At 36.5% G+C, this 18,028-nt stretch overlaps 3 protein-coding genes across 5 annotated transcripts in view; all 3 read left to right on the top strand.

Moving 5' to 3' along the window:
• The window catches only part of LOC111482599 (protein LNK1-like), a 6,564-nt gene extending 238 nt beyond the window's left edge, over nt 1-6,326 (top strand). Inside the window, exons 1-8 of one of the 2 annotated variants that reach the window (XM_023128446.1) lie at nt 806-919; nt 1,664-1,812; nt 2,373-2,938; nt 3,026-3,377; nt 3,596-3,979; nt 4,607-4,758; nt 5,422-5,560; nt 5,773-6,326. In XM_023128446.1, the coding sequence (XP_022984214.1) occupies nt 2,577-2,938; nt 3,026-3,377; nt 3,596-3,979; nt 4,607-4,758; nt 5,422-5,560; nt 5,773-5,868 (1,485 nt within the window). In that variant the 5' untranslated portion in view covers nt 806-919; nt 1,664-1,812; nt 2,373-2,576 and the 3' untranslated portion in view covers nt 5,869-6,326. Of the gene's footprint in view, nt 1-805; nt 920-1,663; nt 1,813-2,372; nt 2,939-3,025; nt 3,378-3,595; nt 3,980-4,606; nt 4,759-5,421; nt 5,561-5,772 lie in introns of those variants that run through there. The other variant, XM_023128445.1, reaches the window with a different exon arrangement.
• A 526-nt stretch (nt 6,327-6,852) lies between these two features.
• On the top strand, nt 6,853-10,570 carry LOC111482594 (pentatricopeptide repeat-containing protein At4g33990). Its single transcript, XM_023128437.1, has 3 exons — nt 6,853-7,270; nt 7,656-7,713; nt 8,039-10,570. Exons 2-3 carry the CDS (start codon nt 7,709-7,711, stop codon nt 10,488-10,490), a joined length of 2,457 nt encoding a protein of 818 aa, XP_022984205.1. The 5' UTR covers nt 6,853-7,270; nt 7,656-7,708; the 3' UTR covers nt 10,491-10,570.
• Nucleotides 7,856-18,021, top strand: LOC111482601 (endoplasmic reticulum-Golgi intermediate compartment protein 3-like). 2 transcript variants are annotated; one of them, XM_023128450.1, is made up of 14 exons: nt 7,856-7,861; nt 11,469-11,637; nt 12,316-12,389; nt 12,733-12,816; nt 12,972-13,052; nt 13,681-13,761; nt 14,184-14,276; nt 14,516-14,695; nt 14,839-14,906; nt 15,071-15,122; nt 15,506-15,559; nt 15,646-15,738; nt 15,961-16,027; nt 17,551-18,021. In XM_023128450.1, the coding sequence occupies exons 2-14, from the start codon at nt 11,496-11,498 to the stop codon at nt 17,640-17,642; spliced, it is 1,161 nt and encodes a 386-aa protein (XP_022984218.1). In that variant the 5' UTR covers nt 7,856-7,861; nt 11,469-11,495; the 3' UTR covers nt 17,643-18,021. The 2 variants fall into 2 exon arrangements, with proteins under 2 accessions (XP_022984218.1, XP_022984217.1); XM_023128449.1 differs by lacking the exon at nt 7,856-7,861 and having other exon boundaries at nt 11,256-11,637.
• The last annotated feature ends 7 nt before the right edge of the window (nt 18,022-18,028 follow it).

Below are 18,028 nucleotides of genomic sequence, written 5' to 3'. Positions count from 1 at the left end.
TTTTTTTTTTTTTTTTTTTTTTTTTTTTTTTTTTTTTTTTTTTTTTTTTTTTTTTTTTTTTTTTTTCTCTTTTGTTCTGTTTTGTTTTGATGATTCGATCTGTGAGCTGTTTGGTTGGTGAGAAAGTGAGTTGAATTTAATAAGGTCTGTCTTGAATTCTTCGATGGGAATTTGGTTTCATCGGAAGGAAGTGAAATTGCTGAGTTTCTGATTGATTGATTGTTGGATGGATGGATGGATGGGTTAATTGAAAGAGGGGATGTTTCATCCTTGAAACTGTGTTTTTCATTTTAATGTTTTTTTTTTTTTTAAACTTTGATTTATAGCTCAGTTGAGTTTAGTAGTTGCTTCGATGGAAGTCAGCCTAGAAGGAATCTCATTTCTAATTGCTCCTAGTCTAGAATTTTCCATCCAAGGAAGTTCTTGTTAAAGCCTTGAGCGGGCAGCACAAGCCAAGGGCAAGGATGAAGATTTTATGGTGTAGCTGTTTTTGGCCTTTTTGTTCATTGCTTTTTATCATATGGCTGATGAACTCGTTTTCCTTTTCCTCTGGAAACATATCGAATCGATCTGGCTTTTGAGATCGCTCTTGGGTTAACTCGTTGGACGGGAATTATTAGATTGAAGAAGAGAGTAAATTTAATTGTTTAGCGTGTTTGTTTGAACAGTACTGCAAAGGAAAACAAAACAGCTTTTTGTTAACATGTTTCTGCTGTTTTTCCCTCTACAGTCTGCATATGAGTTTAGAACCCAAGTATGAATCTGAGAAACTATTGTGTCATTTTTTCTTCTATTCTTCATTCAGATTTTACTGCTGGGCAAGTTGGTGATTGAGACAGGACATCGTATCAAACATTTTTATCATCTTAAATGGTGGATAGAGGATCTTGAAGGAATGTCTGACTTGTGTATGTATAAGGTAGAGTTTTATTCCCCCATCTTTCTCTATTTTCAAATTATTGAAATGAGCTAATGTTGGTTGTTTTTGATAGTAGAGATGTTGAATATGTCTCACAGTCTTGGCTTCGCATGATGTATTCGTTCATCAATATTGCTACCATACTCAGAATTTTTTGTTTATCCAAGATTTCAACTATCTTTGAAGCATTATTTAGTGTAAAGTTCTAACTTCAATTGAAATGTCCTCCTACGCATGCTCAGAAAATAGGTATGGCTGTAAAAGAAAAAAAGATGTCCAAGAAGTAGTGCCAATACTAACGTTTTCACACGAGAGAACTTCATATTTACCAGCAGATGATCAATCTTGTGCGATTAATACGATTTAAACGACATCTGCTATAATCTTTTCACTTTAGACTGAGCGTCCAATTATTATTTTTAGACGATACTAGAATTTTTTTTATCTTCTATTTGCTTGAACCTCTTGTCCCCAGTGATCTGAGTGAATCTTATATCTAGGACAATGTAGTGTGTGCGTGCTCATGCATGTATATTTTACTTATATCCATTTGGGTAGAAGACCAAATTGTTGGTTAAAGCAAACTATTCTTTTAGATTTATTTAGCAGTAGCCCTTTTCTGTAACTTTTGTGTCTTCAGAGGTATGTATCTGGTTTGCATTGCTAATTTGGCTTCCAACTAAATGCCCCTTTTTTTCTAGTTCCCACTCTAGACCCATCCATATAATATCATCTTATTAACAGGACTTTTGCAATTCAAATTCAAGCTAAGGACCATGAAATGGATGCCGTAGTATAGTAAGATATCACTGGTATTTGCTGATCTTGTGGTTGGTCATAAGTTGGTGTAGCTGATGTTGCCATTGAGGTGAAGGCGACATCACTAGTAACTGGTATTCTGAAATCCTTAAATTTGCTCTGCATATTTCTTTAGTTTTACAGTCAAAATAAGATTTTTTTTTTTTTTTTTTTGCTTTTTAATACACATTGTAAACAGAAAAATATTGTGCTAACAATTTCTCATCGTTGTGTACTCCATAGATACAATAAATAATGGCAGTCTTATATGCAAAGCTCTAGCTAGATGAGCTCTGTATTCTTCTCTAATTTTCCAATAAGTATCAAATTTTTCGTTAGAAAAATACAAAATCTCATGTAATGCACAAAATATGTCACACTAGGATCTATCAAATAATTTATAAAAATTGATGACAAGGATTTAAATAGTTTTTATGTGAAGTCTGAGGACTGAAATAGAACATTTGAAAGTGTACCTGTATACACGTCAAATTTAAATGTCACAATTTTGTTACTACATATAGTTCTGGTAGTTTGGATTTAGTTCACCTGTAAGATGAATTGGCTTCTGTGTTTTATGAGATACAATAATTTATCCAAATCTTTTTTAATGTAAGTTGGTATCGTAGCTTACTACCTTGTAATGGTGTTGCAGCTCAAGGATAATCTTTGGAAAGATTTCACTGAGATTGATGATTATATAGTGCCTCATGTTGGTGATGAACTCTGGGATCTATTTGAAGTACGGAGCGATACTCTTAAGAATTCTAATCGCCGAGTTGGCTTTACGAGCAGTGCTTACAGTGCATCTAAGTTCAGTTTTCTTGGTAAGGAGAAAGTAAAAACACAAACATCAATCATGAAGAATACAGTGCTGGAAAAAGATTCATGGTCTCATACACCTGATGGTGCTCCTTCTTCATTAAACAGTGATACAATCAAAGATATGAAAATGGAATCAAGCAGTCTTAGTATGTCAAACCACTGCTTTAAAACGGACGTGGGTACAGATCTTGATTACTGCACTGATGATCATATTGTAACTGATAATAGTGCTGCAGACGAGAATGACATGTATCAATATTCAGTCAGTCATATGTCCCAAACAGATAATGATATTAGTTTTCTGGACGATGATCGTGAAAACAATGAAAATAACGATCTTCTGTATTATGGGTGGCAAGATATTGGAAGTTTTGAGGATGTTGATAGGATGTTTAGGTAATCTTCAGCCCTTCCTCGTAATTTGTTTTTCCATTTGTTTTATAATATGAGGCTGAATTCTTTGATCCCATTGTGATGCTGCAGAAATTGTGATTCGACATTCGGGCTTGGGAATCTAAACAACGAAGATGATCTACGCTGGTTTTCCCCATCCCATGGCTCGGAGAAACATGAAGATCCATCAAAGTCAAACTTTAAGTTTTCATGCTGTGAAGGAAGTACAATAATTGATGCATCCGAATTTAACGAAGAGTCTAATCCCGTGAATTCCGAACCTTCACCTGATGGTCTGAATAGAAATAATATTTTAAATGGATGCAAGGTGAATGATGGGACTACAGATCTTGGTGACTCTGTTGCTATTAGTCACTTGTCAGCTGCTGACATGTCAGATATGGAAAACAATTCTAGAGCTGACTTGATACCTAGAAAACAGGTTTGATACTGATCTTTCTTCCTCCTCAAACCAAGAATAAATAAAAACTAAGTCAATGAAGAAGTTAACATATAGAGTTTCATGAAATGAAGCATTTTAGTATAAACTCTCTAGGCTCCTAGTTCGATAAAGTAAAAACTGTCCAGGCAAATCCCTCTCGAACTCATCGAACCGTGAAATTATACTGAAACCTGAGTAACGACTGCCTATTTCTGCAGGAATCATCTTATGCATCTGATCAACTACAGTCTATGCATAGCTCTCAGTATCCTTCCTTTGATGCTCCAACAACTGCAGCAAATGAGAATAGAGAAAAACTGTACCACCAGGATTTACCAGCCTCATTCAACAAGAATTTCACTTTTATGTCTGCACCAAGTTTGGAAACATTCAATACTTCGTTTCCAGTTAGAAAGCAGGCTCCAAGGTCTGAAAGTGAAATTGATGACGGTCACAGTGAAACTGGAGTAGTTAGCAGAGGAACTAGAGCAGAATTAGATTCTTCAAATGCCCAGGATAAGTCTTGCAGGGGCGGCACGATGCTGGATGGAATTTCACTGGAAGCAACTAGTTTTCGCCAGCTTCAACAAGTAATGGAGCAGGTAGTTGTACTTTCCATGCTTTTCACTCGATAAAATAGTGTCTACTGTGCATTTCGCTCGGAAAAAGTCATTTGCATGCAAGTTGCTTTTCACTAACTTACCATAGCCAATGACCGGGCTATGGCCATAACAAACATTTGGTGGTTTTGTTCAATCTCTATAGTTTATGGTGTCACAAATTCTACATGTCATAAGTTTGACTGTCTATATATACCTTAAACAATGTCATCATGAGGAAACACCGCGACAACACGAGCTTGGCATGTCAACACATCAGATAATTAGAATATAGACATCGAAAAATCTAAAATCAACAAACTTGAAAAACAAATTTGATACATGTAAGGATCTTTGTTATGTACTGCTTTGATCAAAACTTAGAAAAACGAATTTGATGTTCTTTTCATACTTGAAGTTCACTAATTTATCCTGTAGTTTTACACATGAGAGCATTTTTTTTCATTTCCTTTCGCTTGAGGAAATATTTGCATGGTTCATATATTCGAAACTGAAGATTATCCAAGATTCAAAAAATGCTTTGATAATTAGCTTTTAGATCCGTTTACTAGGATATGTGAATATTGTGATATTGTTCATGAAACTAACTGCTTGAACTACTTAATTTAGCTGGATATTAGGACGAAGCTGTGCATAAGAGACAGTCTCTATCGCCTGGCAAGAAGTGCAGAGCAGAGACATAACTGTGCGAATCTCAATGAGAATATTGGAGAAGATAAACTCGTGAGAGATCCATCGTCAATTGATCAAGATGCCAACAGGCAAGTTCTCGCTGTATACTCACCACATCATCTCTGGGCATAATTTGTCGAGTATTACACTTTTGCTCTTGTTTCATGTTGTCCAGTCATGCACTCCCTACTTTTCTGTTACCTTAAAGCAATATATGTAGTCTTAGGCCTCGTTAGTTAATCTGAATGAGGATGATTGGAAGTTGGAATGAAGCTGTGAGATCCCATATCGGTTGGAGAGGGAACGAAGCATTCCTTGTAAGGGTGTGGAAACTTTTCCCTAACAAACGCGTTTTAAAACCTTGAGAGGAAGCTTGGAAGGGAAAGCCCAAAGAGGACAATATCTGCTAGCGGTGGGCTTGGGTTGTTACAAATGGTATTAGAGCCAGACACCGGGTAGTGTGCCAGCGAGGACGTTGGGTCCCCCAAGGGAGATGGATTGTGAGAACCCACATCGATTGGAGAGGGGAACGAAACATTCCTTATAAAGGTGTGAAAATCTTTTCCTTAGAAAATCTTTTCCTAACAAACACGTTTTAAAAGCTTGAAGGGAAGTCTAAAAAGGAAAGTCTATAGAGGACAATATCTACTAACAGTGGGCTTGGGCGGTTTGAGAAATAAAATTAAAATTTCTTCTTGGGTACAAACAATGAAGTTGACCTTGAACTTCTCTCTCTCTTTTTGGTTTAACAGGAGTGGAGATTTCTTGGATTTGGAAACTGATACCAATCCTATAGATCGGTCAGTTGCCCACTTGCTATTTCACCGGCCCTCTGATCCATCATTAATGCCTGCTGGTGGTAACACCTTGCCTCTCAAATCAAACAAACTGGTAAGCTTTTTACACCTTTCAGTCTTCTTCATATACTATCTGGAACAGAATCACCTCCAATTTAAGAAACTCAAGGGTGTCGTAGCCATGTTATCACGGCACGTTCTTATATACTGCATAAAATACCAAGATGATCCATCTAAATTTCAATTTCCTTCATCAGCAGACTTATTTCCAACCAAGAGATTCACTGGCCTGTCATCAATTTGCAGGTTGCCACCAATAAACAAAATTTCCAGGACGAAACCGGTGGAGCTGCTGCTGCTTGTGCAGATCAAAAGCCGCTGTCAAATAGGAAAAAACCATGAGCAGTGAGCTCTGTAAAATATTGTGAAATAGCACGCCATCGATGCATGGAGTGATTCGTACTCCTTTATAACCTTGCTCTGTGATATGTCCCCATTTCCTCCATGCATCCATGTTGGTCCAGGTCCTTCAAATGCTTACCTTGAAAGGCCAAGTAGGCTATAATTCTAATAGTCTTTGGCTAATGTATTAAGAGCCTGTTTTAATATGCTGATTACGAAAGTGTTAATGTGCATTAGTTCTTGGTTTGATAGGCTAATCACAATTCACAAGTCTTGCAACTTCTTCCCCCTGTGGCACTGTTAGGAGATGGGCTAGCCATGATTTATGGAAATTCAAATTATTTCTGGTTGTATGTTTTAGTGATCTAATTGAGTTTAAGGCTTATAGATTATGTAATGTATACCTCTCTATCTAGATGAACAATTGGTGGGTTACCATTGTAAAGTTCTTTTTCTTTTCCTTTTTAAAGTATAATTCCATGCAAGGTTTGGATGCATACAATTTGGTGAATTATCTCTGCTTCGGGGCTGAAAAGATTAAAATCGTTTTGAGTTCGAAAATATAGATCCTCTCTTAAGCGGGAAACGGGGTGGAGACATGGAGACAGGGATGGAGAACACACTCTTTCTTCTATGACGTTTATATATTTTTACGTGCATCGATATTTATATTCTTAGTTTTGATAAGGTTGTTCAATAATCAATTTTGTGCTTCATAAAAGAAAAAACAGATTGATTTTTACATTATCTTTATTGTTAAAATTACTAAAAGTTTAAGTGTATATATATATATCCCACACTTTAAAAAAATTATATTTTATATTTCTTTTTTGAAATATAATAAATATAAAACAAAACCCTTAAAAAATTTATATTTTGAATTTCTTTTTTGAAATGTAATAAAAAATTTAATTTCCTTATTTGCCCTTCTTCCCATCTAATTTATTGCATTGAGGCCATTTGGCTCCCTCCTCTGTTGCCCTCTTCGCGCCTCTGCTGCACTCGAAGTTCTTCGTTCTTCTCCTTCTTACAAGCTTCCAGTTCCAACCACACTTTTCTCTGTTTGTGTTTTTTCCTCTATTTCTGCCCTTCTGTTCATTCGTTCCAGTGAGCTCTTATGTACCAGATAGAGTCGAGGATTCTCTCGGCAATCTCGGAATATCTTGCGAGGAAGATATCGCTGGAAGTAGGATTATTGAAAGGAAGTTCATGGGGATGATTAAAACGCTAGAAAGTACGGGCTGTGGAGCTTTGAAATTGAAGTTGCAAGATTTCTGCTTTTGGAATAACTCAGGCGAGGCCGAAGAACAGGTGGTCGAGGAGAAAGAAAGAAGCCCATTTCGATCGAGTCGCAATCATGGTTTTGATATGATTAAGCACCGATTCTCGTTGCCTAATTCAGGTATGCCTTAAAACCAACTTTGTGAAATATATAGCTCCGTGAAGATTTCAATATGTTCTTTCAGGCCCCATCGATAACCATGGTTTTAGTGGGTGAAAGTTAAGCTTAAACTCTACTTTTTTCAATGAATTCCGTAAAGCTTTCAAAGATTTCAAAGTTAAGCTTCTTTCAGAACCAGGCTATGAATTCCAATGTCTCTTAGTGAAGAACAAAATATGATCAAGAAACTATGAGAAACTAAGTACAAATTTCAAAAACCAAAGACCAATGATCAAATGATTTAAAACCTGAGTTTTAACTTTCTTTTAGACCTCTTAAAATGGAGGCTTGGATTTGCATCAGTTTTTTTACCTTGGATGTTTATTTGGTCTGTACTTTCCTTCAGGATACAAACACTGTGCACAGGAACCCACTACATAAAGAACTATCAGTCTCAGTATGAGGTATCCATCGCTCTATGTTCATATGCTCTATTGCTTATTTCATTTCTATGATGTGAATTTTTGTTTCAATTCAACATGTCAAGCTGTTGAGGATGGTTGGGAGTGAGTCCCACATTGGCCAATTTAGGGAATAATCATGAGTTTACAAGTAAAGGAATACATTTCTATTGGTATGAGGCCTTTTGGGGAAGCTCAAAGCAAAGCCATGAGAGCTTATGCTCAAAGTGGACAATATCATACCATTGTGGAGATCCATAGTTCTTAACACAAGTATGGGGTAAACCTTTTGTTGACAAAAAATATTTTTCCTGTCTATTGTTCTCAGATTTCTGCCATGTAAATGGAGATGGATTTCCTTGTTTAGGCCTTCATTCCAAGCTTGTTGCCCTTTGTATTCTGCAACTGCTCCCGCTCCCAAGTATTACTTTGATGAAGTTGAAATTGAGAAAAAGGAAATTGATTTCAACCGACTATTCCTTGTCTGCAAAAAAGTGCACCTTGCTAAGCGACTTCATGCACTACTTGTGGTGTCTGGGAAGGTTCAGAGCATCTTTCTTTCTGCTAAACTCATCAATCTCTATGCTTTTCTTGGTGATGTATCGTTCGCTCGCCGTACTTTTGACCAAATTCAGGCAAAAGATGTCTACACATGGAATTCTATGATATCTGCTTATGCTCGCATTGGTCACTTCCATGAAGCTGTAGATTGTTTCCATGAATTTATGTCAACTTCTATCCTTCAGCCTGATTATTACACATTTCCTCCTGTTATAAGAGCATGTGGAAATCTAGATGATGGGAAGAAGATACATTGCTTGGCTCTAAAATTGGGTTTTGAATGTGACGTATTCATTGCTGCTTCTTTGATTCATTTTTATTCTCGGTTTGGCTTTGTCAATTTAGCTCGTAACCTGTTTGATAGCTTGATGATTCGAGATATCGGTACTTGGAATGCTATGATTTCAGGGTTTTGTCTTAATGGTAAAGTTGTAGAAGCATTGGAAGTCTTTGATGAGATGCGATTCAAGAGTGTAAATATGGATTCTGTAACATTTTCAAGTCTACTTCCGATTTGTGCGCAGTTGGATGATATAATAAGCGGTGTCCTAATTCATGTCTATGCCATCAAGCTCGGGTTGGAATTCGACTTGTTTGTCTGTAATGCATTGATAAACATGTATGCCAAATTTGGTGAACTGGGAAGTGCAGAAACCATTTTCAACCAAATCGAAGCGAAGGATATTGTATCGTGGAACTCTTTGATTGCTGCATTCGAGCAGAATAAAGAGCCAGTGGTGGCTCTTGGATTGTACAAAAAGATGCATGCTACTGGGGCGGTACCCGACTTGTTGACACTGGTGAGTTTGGCTTCTGTTGCTGCTGAACTTGGCAATTTCTTAAGTAGTAGGTCTATTCATGGATTTGTCACAAGGAAAGGTTGGTTTCTACAAGATGTTGTCATTGGTAATGCAATTATAGACATGTATGCTAAGTTGGGGTATATAGATTCAGCACGAAAAGTTTTTGAAGAACTTCCTGTCAAAGATGTGGTCTCATGGAACACTTTGATAACAGGTTATTCTCAAAACGGTTTAGCGAATGAGGCAATCGATGTGTATCATTCGATGAACGATTATAGCGATGCAGTGCCGAACCAGGGCACTTGGGTCAGCATTCTAACCGCATATTCCCAGATAGGAGCATTGAAACAAGGTATGAAAACACATGGTCTGCTGATCAAGAACTTTCTATACTTCGATATCTTTGTGGGTACTTGTCTTATTGACATGTATGGAAAATGTGGAAGATTAGCTGATGCGTTGTCTTTATTTTACGAAATACCTCACAAAAGTTCGGTTTCTTGGAACTCTATCATATCATGTCATGGAGTCCATGGATACGGTTTAAGAGCTGTCGAGTTATTTAGGGAAATGCAAACTGAAGGAGTGAAGCCTGACCACATTACTTTTGTATCTCTATTATCTGCTTGTAGTCATTCTGGTTTGGTTGATGAGGGTCAGTGGTGCTTCCAATTGATGGGAGAGTTGTATGGTATAAGGCCTAGCTTGAAGCATTATGGCTGCATGGTCGATTTGTTCGGTAGGGCAGGTCATCTTGAAAAAGCTTATGATTTTGTTAAAACTATGCCGATACGACCCGATGCATCTGTGTGGGGTGCACTTCTTGGTGCTTGTAGGATACATGAGAATGTAGAGTTGGCTAGAACTGTCTCGGATCACTTGTTGGAGGTTGAGTCGAAAAACGTTGGCTACTATGTTTTGCTGTCGAATATTTATGCGAAACTTGGACAGTGGGACGGAGTCGATGAAGTGCGATCATTAGCTCGAGACAGGGGATTGAGGAAGACTCCTGGTTGGAGCTCAATTGAAATAGACAAGAAAATTGATGTCTTTTACACAGGCAACCGAACACATCCAAGATGTGAGGAGATATATGATGAACTGAGGGATCTAACTGCTAAAATGAAGAGTCTTGGCTATGTTGCAAACTATAACTTTGTATTGCAGGATGTGGAGGATGATGAAAAGGAGAACATTCTTATCAGTCATAGCGAGAGGTTGGCAATGGCATTCGGGATCATCAGCACGCCACCGAAAACAACTCTTCAGATCTTTAAGAACTTACGGGTTTGTGGAGACTGTCATAACGCTACCAAGTTCATATCTAAAATTACTGAAAGAGAGATAATCGTTAGAGATTCGAATCGATTCCATCATTTCAAAGATGGAGTATGTTCTTGTGGTGATTATTGGTGACATGTTCGGAAAGGACATAAAATAAACAAGATTCACTTCATTCGTTTTATGTTTGACAAACATAAATTGATTGATTAGGAGTTACATTTCTAAGTTTTAACACAATTTTCAACCATGTTTTATAGTGAATATGAGTAATTCATTATCGTTATTTTTTCACTCATTTCCTCTAGATTCCTCGTCAAAAATTTAAAAACCAAAGTAGTTTATTTAAAAAAAAATAATAGATTTAACTATAACTTCAAAACTTTCTCGAGAAAAAATATATTTATATAGTTTTCATAATCTTAAATTTTAAAAATGACGGAAACAAAGTCGTCGTGAATTGGGATTGAAATGATTTTATGCTAAAAAATTAAATAAACGCAAATTTAGAGTTATTTATAAAATGATCTTTTTTATGTTTTAATTTGGAATGAAAGGACCTATTAAAAAAAAAAACTAGTATTTCGGGACTCCTTGGAAAGTTACAATTTTACCCCTTATTGTTTTAAAAGACAATATATTCAATGGAAAAATTGTGATTTAGGTAAGTAATTTTGCATTTTAGGACAAGTTTTTAAGTTGGTTTGGATCATTATTTTTTTCGGCCAATTTCATCAAAATTTGAATTTATAGAATTAGATGAATTTTGAGTAAATTTCAGCTATGTTTTTGTTGAAATTCATGAATTTTTGCCAATTTCCGACCAAATTATGAATGTGGTCGAAATTCATTAATAAATAAATAAATAAATAAATCGTCCATGACGAGAAAAACGTCGTCGTTTTGGTAAACACAATGTCACCATGGATTCCGTATGTTCTCCGTATACTGCGAAGCCACCCAAATCTACAACGGAGCTCAAATCGCGTACCGCAAATCTATGCGTTTGCCAACTATTCCGGCATTCAGACATTTCTTGATTTAGTCAAATCAATTTCTATATATGTTACTCTTTTCCTGATTTGTTCGGAATTCGCATTTCGAAGGGTTGAGAGTTTGTTGCTTTTCTTCGTAGAAGCCATGGATGCCATCTTCAACAAGCTCCGTAATTTGGATGCTTACCCTAAAATCAATGAAGATTTCTACAGGCGGACCTTTTCTGGTGGCTTAATCACCCTCGCTTCCTCCTTTATCATGCTCTTCCTCTTCTTCTCCGAGCTAAGTATGTTCTGATGTTCTTTCTTTTCTTTGATTGCTAGGTTTGATTCTAGTTTGAATTTCTGTCTATACCTGAAAGTTTCGGGACGATGCAATTGTATGTTGTTGTTGCTTTTACTGTCGTGCGATTTGCCTTTTCTCCTTGTCTTCTCATGGCTGTTCAGCAGGCAAAAGAAGTTTTAATTTGGAAAACTTTTCAAGACAAAAAACTATAGAACCTCATACGTAAGTTAGATCACTAACATTCTACGGATTCTTTAATGTATTTAAAGTGAGTCATGCAACTTCGGACCTATGAGTACAGTTAGCCATTAAAATGTCCTGAGTTTTGTCTCCTCCTCCAAGTGACATTAATATTGCCAATTGTCATTGCAAGTCTTGAATGTATTCCAACAACTTTCAAACTTGGCTCTTTCAAGGCGAGTGTCTTTCATGATGGGAATTCTTTTTGGGTATTGAAAGATATTTATTTCTCCCTCTAAGCTATGTTTATCATGTCAGGTTGGACCCATGATATTCCACTCCCCTGTTTATCGTAGTTTTTTCTACATTTCGTATGAGCTTATAGTTCAGCTATTATGTTGTTGAAAATATACGTTAAGCCTTTTAATATTAGGTGTTTTTACATTTTCTTTTGTTGTTGAAGCTTTTTATGACCATCATTTGTGATGTGTGGTTGCAGGATTGTACCTCCATGCTAAAACTGAGACAAAGCTCGTCGTAGATACATCAAGGGGTGGAAATTTACACATAAATGTAATTATGATATTTTTGAGGCAATGATGATATATTGTTCTTCCTTTGTGTTTATGCTAAATTTAAGTTATTATCAATTCCCTTTTTATTGTTGAGGTTGAGAAACATTTTATTTCATGTTCCCAATGCTGGCAGTGTTAGCCGTGGGTTGGAAGGAACTTTGTCTGTAGGCTGTTTATTTATGTTGTTCAACTAATAAACTTCTAACCTAAATGTGAAATATTGCTTTTGAAATGTTTTTAAAATTGATGAACTGTATACATGTGATTACAATTTGTGTTCCTCCTAACCGGTTTGATCATCTTTATTTATGGGCTCAAACCTTCTTTTCTTGTTGATGCAGTTTGATTTGAGTTTTCCTGTGATTCCATGTTCTATACTCGGTCTTGATGCCATTGACATCAGTGGAGAGCAACATCTTGATATAGTATGTGCTGCAAGACTCTATACTTTGCCTCTGGATCCTTTTTTTTTTCTCTTCATGTTATTTTACCATTCTATCACGTAACTTGGCTTGTATGTCACCATATACACTATTGTAGTCTAATATTTCTTATGTTTGGATTCGTAATTCTCTTTCAGAAGCATAATATAATCAAGAAAAGAATTGACCATCATGGAAAGGTTATAGAAGCTAGACCAGATGGCATTGGTGCACCTAAGGTTAGTAGACTGTACTTGGATGGTTTTGCTGACAAAAAAATGATTTCTTGTGTTATCTGTTTTATAATGATTATCTGCAACGCTTTTGGGGCCACTTACACTTCCCATAATGTTTTACCTGGTCCATAATTGATAATACAGGGTTTCAGAGTTTTAATGAAACGGGCGGACATAAATTTTTCCTTCTACCAGATTAGGATAAGTTAATCTGATTTTTATGTTTTTATTTGTTATTATAAAGTTTAAGTGAATATATTCCAAAAAAGAAGAGAGGAACAGCCTAAGGGGTGGGATCCAAGGGCACTCCCTTCCAAAGAAAAGCTATCATAAAAGGGCTTTCCAGTTTCTAATAATCATGGAATGGCGGTTATTACAAATGAAGTCTTTGTACTTTAATTAATGTTGCAATGTGTTTCTCTGATGCACTTTTTTATTCCGTTTCACTGTTCTCACACATTTTTTCTAATATATATATATATATATATAGTGTGTGTGTGTGTGTGTGTGTATGGAAGGGCTGGTCCTTCATTTCTATGTTGCTGCGTCATTTTTTCTTTCCCTGCAAATTCTTCTTTTGGCCATTTCTATTTTTTTTCTGTTTAATCATTTGTGTTTGTTTGTTCTCCAGATTGAGAAACCGTTGCAGAGGCATGGTGGCAGGCTGGAGCACAATGAAACGTACTGTGGTTCATGTTTTGGAGCAGAAACGGTACGTTTGATCATCTGTTATCCCTTTGTTTACCTTTGTGGGTTTGGAGTTATTCTTTGCATAGTTTTTATTATGATTCTGGAGCCGGAAGGAGGGCCCTTTTTTCATCATGATTATTCAAGATATCCTTTCTGGTTTACATTGCTTTGTTTTGCTTTATAGCACTTCATATTTGTATGAAGATATCTTATAATTTTGTCATTCTGTTCAGTTTTTTACAGCATTGTTATACTTTTTTCGCATTTTATGTATTCTTTTACCTTCAGAAAGTACAATGCTTACAAGCAACTGGCATATTGCTGAAATAGAATTCATTTATGGTTTTTCCGCTTTTAATTTTTTTGTCCCTTTTAGATTGCTCATATTTTATTAAATGTAATATCAGAAATTTGAAAGGTTTTTCCCCCTTCTCTTGTTTGCAGTCTGATGATGATTGTTGTAATTCATGTGAAGAAGTTCGTGAAGCATACAGGAAGAAAGGTTGGGCTATTACAAATCAAGATTTGATAGACCAGGTATGTCAGATTGTAATAATCACCATTTATAGGATATTTTATGCTGCATGGGACTATAAGAGGCAACTAGGTTGCTAGTCTCTTTAGTGTGCAGTCCCATCAAGAAGGGGAAAACAATGTCGTTAGAGGTTGGAATTATATACCTGGGACTTCTTTTACATGTGTTGTTTCCAAACTACAAGTGAACGGTGTAATCGGTTTTTGTCGCCAACTAAGATCTATATGCCTTCGATTTTCAGTGCCAGCGAGAAGATTTTATACAGAAGGTAAAGGATGAAGAAGGTGAAGGGTGTAATATTGAAGGGTCTATTGAAGTTAATAAAGTAGCTGGAAGTTTCCACTTTGTCCCTGGAAAAAGCTTTCACCAGTCAAGCTTCAATTTTCTTGGTCTGCTTGCTTTGCAAACAAGTGATTACAATGTATGGTTCATACTTTCTTGTGTAAATCTGAAAAACGCAATACAAAAAGCATGCATAGGCGTTGTTTATAATCAATCTCTATTTTTCTGCTCTGATATATGTTTATGATGCTTCACATTCCATGTTTTACTCACATGATGCAGGTAAGTCACCGAATAAATAAATTAACTTTTGGTGACCACTATGATGGCTTGGTAAATCCTCTTGATGGGTAATTATTTTTTTCACCTCCTCTATAGATGTTTAGTCGTTGAAAATAATTCTAGTTCTATTAATAATTTCAGTTGAAGCAGGATAGTATTTTATTGTCTGATAAATATCAATTTTACTTGGCAAACTTACCCTGTCTAAGATGAACTTTCATTACTTGTTCAGGGTGCATTGGGAATATGACAAACAGAACGTCATGCACCAGTACTTCGTCAAGGTAAGAAGCATTAAAACAGGCTTTGGTTTCCCTTCTTCAGGGATTGACAAGCCCCGTTTCTCTTCAATGGATTATAAATTTTTTTTGGATACATAACATGTTTACTAATAATTTTGCCACCATCATCTACCTTTGGATCAAAATTTTGAATAAAAAAAATGAACTGTAGGAATTAAGACTAAATGCAATGATTGACAGGGTAAGCATCCAAAATAAGTGAAGCGATCCCACTTTCCTTTTATAAACTCATTTCCTGTTGTCATACAAACGAGAAGTCATGAACTCACTTCTCGAAATAATAAAATAATTAATAGGGCATTTGGGAAAGTGCTTGTACAATTTAAAATTTGTTTGGAAGAACTCTGAATGTATCTGCATTGCAGGTGGTACCAACTATATATACAAACATCAGAGGTCGTACTGTTCATTCAAATCAGGTATTGCTGAAAGTTCTTGGAAACTTAAGCATTTTATATTTTCGCTTGGATGGTGCCTTGAACATCTTACCAATGATTCGGTGCAGTACTCTGTAACGGAGCATTTTAAGAGTGTGGAGTTCGGAAGTTCTCAGTCTATTCCTGGAGTTTTCTTCTACTATGACATTTCTCCTGTTAAGGTTGGTAATATATCTACATCCAAAGTGTTTCTGAAAACAAAAATTATAATGTTCTACATTGTAATGTTGGAACTTAAGCTGTCATTGATGGGTGATGATAATCTGATACTTTTTTGCCCAGTTCACCTTATTGATTGATTTTCGACAGAACGTGAGGAGTTTTAATACTCCCAAAATGCGAAAAGTAGGAATGTTTGACGCCTTTTTCTATGCATTGTGCAGGTGACCTACACAGAGGAGCATGTTCCATTTTTACACTTCATGACTCACATTTGTGCCATAATTGGAGGTACCGCATGCTCTCCTTTCCCTACCTCTTCTTCCTCCCAACCTAAGAATAAATGCATGCATATTTATATGTTTGCTTACACATGGTTTCTTTCCCCCATATGTCTTTTGTGGATAACAAATAATTTCATTTATAGTATGAAATTACAAAGGGAAAGAACCCCGTGTGATGGATTACGAAAGACCTCTCCAATTGGAGAGGAGGGAGGAACAACTATAGTAGTGGAAAAGAGGGAGCATTTACACCATGAAACATTCACATTAACAATAGCTTCAAAAAATCTGTGATAGGGAAGTTCCTTATCTTTAAAAATCCTCCGACTTCTCTCTTGCCAAATGGTTCAGCTGAATGCTCTAATAAAATTCTCCCAGGAGCCTTTTTCATTTCTTTGAAGGATGCCCCCCAAGTGTGAAGTGCAGAAACTGTTTTGGGCCTTTTGTATGACCATAAACCACCCAAACGGATGTAGATTTGTGAAATCTCACATTAGTTTGAGAGGAGAACGAAACTCTCTTTATAAGGGTGTGGAAATCTCTCTCTAGCATACGCGTTTTTAAAACCTTAAGGGGAAGTCCGAAAAGGAAAGCCCAAAGAAGACAATATCTGCTAACGGTGGGCTTGGGCTGTTACAAGATTGAAGCTCCAAAGTTTCACAGCAAACTCACATTCAACCAAAAGATGACCTTGTGATTCATCATCTATTTTGCACTTCATTCACCCTTGAGGAGAGAGAGACATGTAAGACAGCCTCCTTTGTAACTTGTCGTGGGTGTTGATGGCTTTGTGCTGGAGTTCCCAACGGAAGATTTTTTCTTTTTGGGATAATGACCCTTCCATAGAGAATTCTAAATGAAAGCCTCTTCTACACAAGTCTCGAATGGGTAATCTTCTTCAACCACACTTCTCACTCAAAGGCTCTGGGAACACAATCTCAGAAGACCACCGATTCACGCATTGGCTCTAAGATACAATCTCACAATATCCTTGCTTTCAGTTGAACGGATGACCGTTGGCGAGTTAGTGAAGACATAGTATAGTCAATTGAAGGATTCACCATGGCTGTTGTTTAGTGAAAGTATTCATTCTTCTAAAAATATTCTTAATAGATCTAAAGACTCTTAAGACTCTTCATTTGAAACAACATAATTATGCCCTGTAATGCTCTTTTGACTAGTCGGACTAATTAACGGTCGTGGCTGATTGAGCAAGTTCGCGTAACTGCTAGGCAATTAGGTTCGTCCATGACACTATAGGGCGGTACCCTAGATCCCTACAAGTAAATGATGATCAAATCTACTACACCCACCCATAGCTTTGATATTGAATCGACTTTAGACTAACTTTACATTACAAAATACCCTTTGGAGAGTTCGAGGGAAGAACCAAGAACCTGAAAGAATCTCTTTCTAGTTGCTCTGGAACGGGTGTTATTTCCCTTTATTTTTTCTGTAGAGAAACCTAGGCAGATCTCTTAAATTCCCCATCCCTTGACCGAATGCTAAAATCGGATCACTGTTTTGCAGGTATATTCAGTGTTGCGGGAATTGTAGATGCATTCATATACCACGGTCAAAGAAAAATGAAGAAGAAGGTTGAAATCGGAAAATTTGGTTAATGTCTCAGCTCTCTCTTTCACGCTAGACCAGTTTTGATCAAGCTGATGCAGTTTCATTTGGGAATCAAAATACAATTCTGTCATCATTTAGGTGTTGCTTTTGAAACGTATTTATATTCTAGGGAATTAAGTTCATCTCCAAACAGGGTTATAATCAAGTTCTCTTTCACACCAACCCCCACACAAGGGAGAAGAAAAAAGAAAAGAAAAGGGGGGAAAGCAAGTTTAGTGTAAGATAGAAGAAATTCCTGTTGTACCCATTTTTCGTTCCGACAATTTGTAGATTACTATGTAACTTGGGTTTACATTGAGATTGTGATCGAGAATTTGAGATTCATTATCATTTCAATATGAGCATAGTTCAGCTGGTTGGTGAAAAGATTAGA

This window comes from Cucurbita maxima, unplaced genomic scaffold (genome assembly GCF_002738345.1).
Source record: "Cucurbita maxima cultivar Rimu unplaced genomic scaffold, Cmax_1.0 Cma_Scf00008, whole genome shotgun sequence".
Taxonomy (NCBI): Eukaryota; Viridiplantae; Streptophyta; class Magnoliopsida; order Cucurbitales; family Cucurbitaceae; genus Cucurbita; species Cucurbita maxima.
This window is presented reverse-complemented; position numbering and strand designations above follow the sequence as displayed.